This window comes from Cavia porcellus, unplaced genomic scaffold (assembly GCF_034190915.1).
Source record: "Cavia porcellus strain 051 isolate PalLab524CR breed Dunkin Hartley unplaced genomic scaffold, mCavPor4.1 scaffold_2, whole genome shotgun sequence".
In the NCBI taxonomy this organism is placed as follows: domain Eukaryota; kingdom Metazoa; phylum Chordata; class Mammalia; order Rodentia; family Caviidae; genus Cavia; species Cavia porcellus.
In genome coordinates this window covers 136,742,971-136,752,347 of record NW_026947485.1, presented here as the reverse complement: position 1 = coordinate 136,752,347, position 9,377 = coordinate 136,742,971, and the positions used below count along the sequence as shown (strand labels likewise).

Below are 9,377 nucleotides of genomic sequence, written 5' to 3'. Positions count from 1 at the left end.
CCTGTTCCAGCCTTGCCAAATACCCTCTCTCACCCAGAGGGCACACAGCAGCTGCCCCACCTGAAGGAGGGAACTGGACCAAGTTACAGGAAACTGCTCCAACCTTATCTGCGACCTTCTTTTGGCCTGGAGAGCTCCAGCACTACTGCCACTGCCTGGAGGAGGGGGCAGCTCAGCTGAGGAGGGAAGCTTTTGCTCCCGGGGGGGGAGGAGCTGTATAGACTAAGGAGGCTTTAGGTATACCTGAGAGGAGCCTGGTAACCTTCTCTGATTTTGGGGGCTTTGCTGCCCAAGGAAGGAGCTACACTACCAGAGAAGTCCCAGGAGTCCAGGACATAAGAGACAATTTGCAACACACCCAAGGGAAGCTTGGAACAACACTTGAACCTCAAAAATATAAGAAAATTACAAAATGAAAGACCAAAATGAAATCTCAAACATCCAGCCCATCCAAAGAAATCCTAGGAACCATATACATAGAAGAAAACACATGCCACATACGTGAAATACCTGAAATAATAGTAACTAAAATAAAGAAGCAACTCTGGGAAGCCTTAAAAGAATTCAAACTAGAAATAATCTCTCAGGTAAAAGAAGAAATAATAAAAGAAATGAAGGAGATGCTGAACATATCTAAATAAGACACAGTTAAAAAACTGGAGGAACTAAACAAAAAGAATCCTTGGATCAACAATATATGAAACAAACAGAATATATAAAGCAGATGCAAAGAGATATACAGGAAAACAAAAATTCCATTGCAAGTTGTAAAAACGGCCTCAATGAATGTGAAGATAGAATTCAGACATCGAAGACAAGATTTCAGCCAGTGAAGAGAAAAAGAAAGATCTTTAAAAATAATAAGAAATCAGGAAATAACAATTCAACACCTGCAAGATGATTCAAAGAGAAAAAACATAACGTTGATAGGGATAAATGAAAAAGAAGGTGACAACATAAAGGATGACAAGAGGATATTTAGAGAAGTAATAGCTGAAAATTTCCCAAAAATGAGATTAGAAACTGATATCAGGATCAGTGAAGCATATAGAACTCCAAATAGCCATAACCAAAATAAAACGACACCCAGACATATAATAATCGCCATCCCAGAAATCGAACAAAAGAATAGAATATTAAAAGCTGTCAGAAAGAAAAGACAGATCATGTATAAAGGAAAACCTATCAGAATCACAGCAGACTTCTCAGCACAAACAACAAATTCAAGAAGAGCATGGAGTGAAGTATTTCAGATTCTAAAGCAAAATCATTTCCAATCTAGACTGACATACCCTGAAAAACTTGTCTTTCAAAATCGATGGAGAAATAAGATACTTCCATGACAAAGAACAACTTCATGATCACCAAGCTAACCCTCCAAAGAATACTGAAAAACAGCCTAGACACATTTAGGAAAAAAACCACTAAACAAAGATTAAACAGAACAGAAAGATAAAGATGCAACAGCAGGCAGATAAAATGTCAACCATAAACCAATATATAACAGATATAACCATTAATGTAAATGGTCTCAATGCACCAATTAAAAGAAACAGACTGGTAGAATGGGTCAAGAAACAGAATCCAACCATATGCTGTCTATGAGAAACCCATCTAACCCAAAATGATACTCATAGACTAAAAGTCAAAGGATAGGAAACAATACTTTGTGCAACAGGAACCCCAAAAATAGTGGGAGTGGCTATTTGTTTGCAGACAATGTGAACTTCAAACCAATAATGATCAGAAGGTCACTACATACTTGTTAGGGGAAAACTTCAATAGGAAGAGATAACTATCTTAAATATATATGCACCAAATTCCAAAGCACCCAGGTATATAAAACAAGTACTAACAGAAATGAAAAACCAAATTAGCAGCAACACAATTCTAACAGGAGATTTTAACACACCTTTGACACCAATGGACAGAACAATCAGACAGAAAATGAGCAAAGATATAAAAGAACTGAATCAAACCTGTGAACAGATGAACTTGATAGACATATGCATAGTATTCCACCCAACAACAACAGAATACACATTCCTCTCAGCAGTACATGGCTCATTCTCTTAAAAAGTCCATATATTAACTCAAAGAACGTATTTAAATAAAGGCAAAAGGGTTGAAATAATCCCTTGCATACTATTGGATCATAGCATTATGAAATTAGAAATTCATGATAAAAATACTGCAAAAATCCCACAAACACATGGAAACTGAATAACACACTATTGAGTAATCAGTGGATCACAGAGGAAATTAAAGAATACCACAAATAAATGTAAACACAAATACAACTTACTGGAATCTGTGAGATGCAATGAAAACTGTCTTCAGAGGAAAATTTATTGCACTGAGTTCCGACAAGGAAAACAGAATGAATACAAATAAATTCTTTGAAGGCAATAAAATTCACTATGATCCCCATTCCGGTTTGACTATTATCTTCTTTTGAAGTCCTGTAATGTCTCCAATATTTCAGTTTTGTTGGCTTTATTCTGTACTGTTTTGTTCAATTTTATTATACCTGATGATATAGACAATTCTTTTTAATGTAGCAAGAGGCATTATGGTAACCATTGTTGATCACTTTGTATTCTGTTTTTACATCATGTCCATCCTTTGTATTGACTGACTGTGTTTTGATGTGTCACTTCTGGTTTTATTCTCTTCCAAAAAAAGTAATAAGAACTGTGAGAGTAATAAAACACAAAAGGTGTAATTGTTATTGTAAAAAAGAGAGGAAATAAAGTGTTCCAAAGGATGCAACTGCATGTATGTTTAGGTGTGCAGGATTGATAACCATATTACTAAGTTTTTGTTGGATCACTGAACAAAACTTTTTGCAGTCTCACTGTTTAAATGTTCACTTTGGATGCTTTAATTTTGTAACTTGAATAACTATTTCTAAGATGACAGTATGTAATCTATTAACTAATGATTTCTTACTGTTTATTTTTTTGAAATTCTGTATTACTGTTACCCTTTTTCTGTTTCTTTGCTCTTTAAATAAAATTAAAACAAATAATTCTGAAAAGGAATTCATTGAATCTATAGATGATTTGCATGGCATGGTGTTTTAAATGCTGCTGATTTTACCAATCTATGGTACTAATCAGGTGCTGGGCAGCCCACATGGTGCCCAAACAGCACTCAGTGTGCAGATTGGAGAGAGTACAAGTACTGCTCCTCATTCCACACCTACAGAAGCAAAATGAAGTGTGCTGCCTCTGAAAACCTGAAATTCTTTACAAGAAGCCAGAAAAATGAGTCTTACCATTTATCAATAATGGAGATATGGGAGATTTAGAGTGTGTTTTTCCAACAAATGTGCCATCATTTTTAAGAATGAGATTTGCATTTCTTTGCCTCAAATCCAATAGTTTAACTTCCTTCCTGAAATTCATTTCACTGATTAAAATGTCCAATATCATATTAAATAATAAGGCTGAAGTTGTGGAAAATTATCAATTATTTATTATGATTTTGATTTGAGATATTTGTATGATATAGAAACTAGCATAAAAATATCAGGTCTAGAAAAACTATTAGTAACATTGCAAATATTATGAATATAATACATTCCCATATAAATGTATATTTATGTCATATACACAGCCTGGTCATCTCTTATCACTGTGTCCACAGAAAGCATCCTTGGTGCTTGTAATAATATACAGGAAGGATCTTCCAAGAGGAAGCGACCTTTCTCCAAGTGTGGACAGGTTTCTCCCTATGTCTCCTGATTGGTCTTTTCCTATGTTAATGCATGGTGGGTCTGGCAGATAGATCCCACACCCTTGTATACAAAAGGCAAATAACTGCAAGGGTGAAAGAAAAACCACCTACATTCTTGAAGATAATCAGGAGATGTGCTCAGGGTGGATATGAACAGATAATAGCATTGGGCAATAAGGAACTAAAAAGCATGGCACAGCATGCAGATGGATCGTGCTTTTGGAATTTTAAAGGAAACATACCCTCATCTGATTGCTTCCCTTTGTATCGCTGGGTAAGGATGACTGGAATAATCGACAGATTGTTGACTAATATCTTTCAGTGAGTATACAAGATCAAAAATTGACTACTTAAATAGCATATAAGAGTCATAGACCATATCAATGGGTTTTCTGTAAGATTTGTATTCAGAAGGTTACTAGAAGTCAGTGTTAGGGCTAGAAAGAATAGATACAAACTCAATAGGAAAGGCTTATTTCAGAACAGACCTGAGACATACCTCTCCGCAACTAGAGACCAGAGTAGTAGCTGATATAAAGTTTACCAGGACTTTATTGTATCATGAGCATAAAAAATGGGGACTGAGAAATTGAAAATCACGAGGAGGTTTCAAGGGGAGATTTCAGTACAAAGTAATTATGGTTGTTCCTTTAAGGATGTTCAAGGAGTTGTGTTTTTTTCTCAAGACCATAACTTTAATTTTTTTCCTCATAGATCTCTGCAGCATCTTAGTTATTCTTCCCAGATCGTTTGTTAATTCCCTCAGAGGTAGAAACTCCATTTCACTCAAAGAGTGTACTGCTCAAGTTTTTCCTGTGTATTTTCTCTGCATCTGCAGAGCTTGTTGTCTGGTGTCCTATGACTGTCATGTGGCCATTTGTCACCCTCTGCATTACAGTATCATCTTCATCCTGAATCTGTGCACAAAGGTAATGGGGAGCTCCTGGGCCCATGGCCTGGTCTGCTCTGTGATCCACAGAGCAACCATGTTCAGGCTTCACCACACAAAATCCAATGTGATCCACCAATATTTCTGTGATATATGTCAAATTCTGATGTTCAGTTTTATGGATACTGTTTTTTTTTTTTAGTAAATGTTTGGGTCATCTTTGTAAATTTTGTCTTTTTGTTTGTGACATATATGAATATATTCTCAACAGTGCTTATGACACTCTTTCTAGACGTCCATCCCAAAGCCACATGGTCTTTATCTTTCAGTTGGCCATTTTCTTCTGTTCTTAATTTCTGGGTGGCTGCTTTCCTAGATTGCACTGCAGTGAAGGTTGTCTGAAAACTCTTCTAAGAGCTGTGTTCTATACTCTGAGTTCCCAAACTGATAAACCCCATCATGTACAATCAGCAGAGTGGAGGGATTCGTTTTTCTTTAAGACACAGTTTCAAGTGACCTTTTCAATTGTGACTAAGGAATTTCTTGATGAAAACGTCTGACAGAAAGATTACTAGATAGAGCTTTAAGGTGTATTGATAAAAGTTTTACATTTAGGAGGACCTCTGTAAATTATCTGCTTGTTTATGTTCCCAATAATTTTCTCTACCATGTGAATGTGAGCTAAATGACTTGCTGTTTCAGTTCTCTAAAAGTATAGTGACATAATTCATATCTCCTTCTTGAAAATACTGCAAGGCTGTTCATGATTCCCAAAGTGCTTTGGAAATGTTTGAATGCTGTGATTTAAATGGAGAAAGGCATCGCTGGAAAGTGATGCCTTAGACATCAGCACAGTCACAGGTGTCTGCATAATGGAGAGCAGGTCAGGATCCTGGACACTACTGACGGGGAAGAGAACACTGAATAGTTAGGATGGAGAAGAGTGCTGGATAAATCGTTCTTTCATATGCATTCCTATTCCAAGGCTGGGAAAATATTAAAATGATCTGGGATGGTTGGAACTGAGGGAACATTGACCGTGTAACTCTGAGATTCTAGCCACATCTCTGAAATTGTCAGGATCACAGCCAAGGTGGCTCACTCAGTGAAATAGTGGACTATGGAATAACTGAGGTTCCTAGAAAATAGCTCAATTCTCTAGTGCTCCCTAAGAACTGGAGGCAAGCACAGATGCCAGGCTGATGCACCAACTTTTCAAGGTGACAGAGAAAATCAAATCATAGCCATGCAGTGGAGTGGGAAGCCTCAGTGCTAGTTGGATTTCCCAGATATTACCCCATTTTGCTTCTTAGTGATACTGGTTTTTTTTTTTTTAAAGCTATGTTTGGAACCTCAAATGAACCTTAAAGTCCTGTGTGCTAAAGGGCTGATTTGTGCCATTCTGCAGTGCCGTTGGTTTACTGATGGCATCTGCTGTGCTTACTGATACATTTTGAAAATTGACTGTAATATTTCTCAATGTTTTAATTTATGTTAATGCTTTTTAATAAGCTGTTTGGAGTGAAAATAAAATCAGTACAGAATTTGGAGTAAAAATAAAATCAGTACAGAATTTTTTCCTTGGCATTTTTTGTTCCAGGAATTGAACTCCGGATCATATCTTGCGAGACAGGTCCTGCATGCAGAGCTAAATTCTTTGGCGGGGTTATATTTAGATATTTAATCTTCAGTGTCATTTTTCTCTCAGGTTTACTGCAATCATTGATTTTTTTCATACTTTATTTTGATTTCAAATATGTTACTGGAAATTCTCCTTTCAAATACCTCAAATGATATTTTTATGGCCTCAAATTACATATACTCACCCAGAATTATTTACACTATTTGTATTACATGCAATATATATATGTATATATACACACACACACACACACATATAAATTAACAATAGGATATTAGCTACTTTTAGTTTTCAATTTATTTTCATCATCAAAAATATGGGCCCCAAATCAGAGTTTTACACACATACTTGACATATTAACATGTCCCACACTCTTATTTGTATCATCCTATGTGTGAGGTAATTTTTTCTTGTTTTTTTTTTGTTAGAATGGAGCAATTTTAAAAATACTTAACTTTAAAATGCTTATCTATAATCTGATATCCATTTGAAACATAAAAACCCTTCATATTTCCTTTTGTGAAATGTTAACGATGTGTTGCATTAGACTATAAAGTTAATGTACACACAAAAGATTGCTATTCCTCAACATGACCTAGGTTTTATTCTATAATCAAATTCAAAGGAAAATTATGGTACTGAAACAAACTAATGACGGCACATTGGTGGACATCCATTTTCTGATCTTCTGAAAGCACTTAGCTCTAACCACTGTTTGCCTGGGAACTCTTGTCAGTCATCATTTTTCAGATGTCAGGAGTTTAGAGCTGCACTTGTACCCTACTGTAACACAGCTAAATAATTTTCACATTTGCCATTTGCAAAAGCTCAGACAGACATCTCTCAAGGGCATCACTTGTATCAGCCTCATGCAGCAGGGCACTGATTACAAGTGAATATGTAATAATGTTGCTGAAATTTGCATAGCATGGAAAAAATCAGGAAGATGTGTATAAATTATTGTCTAATATTCATAAGTATTTAGAGATTGAAAATGTGAGACCAAGGATTTATGACTTTTTGGAATCACATTCTATTTAAACTACATTTTGAAGTCTGAGTAGAATTTGTACAAATAAAAGAGACCACTCAATAGGAAATAGGAACTAATTTCAAAGATATTCAATGGGCAGACAATGTCTGAAGGCACCTCCAATGGCCACAGTATTTATTTCCTATGTGCTATGTTACTGGCTCTGTACCTGAAACCACAGGGTTTCGTCCCCAGCCTCAATGATCCTGCAACACAGTGCACAGCTACCTGCTCCCATGGGGGAGGACTGGCAGAAGACAAAATGTGACAAGAGTTCATCTCCATTCTCAGAAGGAAGCTGAAAGCAGACTGAGCAGGGAAGCAGAGACTGTTTCGCACAGTGTAGCTAAACATAATTCTATGTCCTGAGAGTATTGGAAATGCGATGTGATACAGGGAGCCTGGAGGAAGTAGGACTTGTCATAGTGTAAGAAGCACTAGAACTTTCTGCTTTCATAAGTTCCAGAATATAATCACACATCAGCAGGAAGTTGCACATTACAGACACACAGTTTTCAGAAAAGAAAAAATATATGTATCTAGAAACATAGTTTATTAGAAAAATAAAGATGCAAAAGGTTTAATACATTAATAGGTTGAATACATCAAAATGTATCCAACAAATAAAATTTGTTATAAGTTTAAAGGCCTTTTGAAAGTTACCAAATTATCTTTAAAATGTTGTTTAAAGCTTTATTGGTCCTGGGAATGAAACTCAGGACTTTGAACTTGCCAGAGAGGCATTTGTGTGGCTGAGTATGTTCCTGACTCTGCAACTATGAATTAAATTTAAAAGTATTTTCATTGAAAAATGACGATCAGAACTTGTAACAGAGTTTAACAAAATGTAGAGATAGATACATCGGAATGTTAGGAGGAAAAAGAACTTCACAGCATTATCCTGTATAGGGAACAGAAGAAGAACAAAAATCATGAATGGTACAATGGAAAAGCCATCAATTTTTATGGAACACAAAATCTGTAAGTGAAGAATCCCAGGAATTGACTTCCTTTCTTCTCAGACTGAAACACTGAGATTAGCATCAAAAGATCAGAGTAAGACGACCTCAAAGTGAGAATCATCCCAAAAGCTAGCAAAAAGAGCCCCAAGGAAGGGAAAATGCTAAAACACTTTAATTGTACTCAATCTCCTATTAGTCCCCTTCTCACTTTCCTTGGCACTTTACACAGGACTGACTGAATGTCCCTGTTCCTCAGGCAGTAGATAATGAGGTTTAAGACAGGAGACACCACAGAGCACAGCACGTCTATAATAAGAGAAGCATTGGAGGCTGGTTTCAGATAAGCAACAAAACCTGTTAACAGAAAGGTTCCCACAACCACCAGGTGGGAGTGCAAGTGGAGAAGGCTTTGGATCAGTTCTGCATGTATGGGATCTTCAACACAGCAGAGAATATAAACACATAGGAGACCACAATGCAGACCAAACATGAGAACGAACAGAGGGCTCCAAGGGCCACACTGACATTGATAGTGGCATGTTCCTCAGAACAACTGAGCTTTAGTAGGGAAGGCACATCACAGAAAAAATGATGAATCCTGTTGGAGCCACAGAACTCCAGAGAGAATGTCCCAGATGAATACAAAATCCCAACCACTACTCCACTGAGCCAGGACATAGCCACCAACTGGACACAGAAACCTTTGCTCATGACAGCCTCATAGTGCAGAGGATGGTATATGGCGACATACTGATTATAGGACATGGCAGGCAGGATTCTCTCCTCTGACCCTACCAGAAGGACCACGAAAAAGAGCTGACCCACACACCCCAAGAAAGAGATGGAGTCACTGAAGTTGATGGAGTTGACAATGGATTTGGGGACTGTAGTGGAGATGACACACAGGTCTAGGTAGGACAGATGTTTGAGGAAGAAATACATGGTGGTGTGGAGGTGGCAGTCGAGAACTGTGAGGAGGAGGATGGTCAGGTTCTCCAGCATGGACACCAGGTAGACCAGGGAGAAGAGGGTGGCCTGCAGCCCAAGCAGTGCCTTGCTGTCCATAAGTCTTAAGAGTAAGAATCTTCTCAGAAGTGTCTGATTCCTCAT

General features: G+C 37.1%; 1 protein-coding gene across 1 annotated transcript; it reads right to left on the bottom strand.

The window, feature by feature from the left end:
* Positions 1-8,448: 8,448 nt before the first annotated feature.
* On the bottom strand, positions 8,449-9,377 carry LOC100733183 (olfactory receptor 14K1-like). Its single transcript, XM_063236944.1, is given in 2 exon segments — positions 8,449-8,657; positions 8,660-9,377. Coding segments are annotated over 2 exon segments (927 nt in total).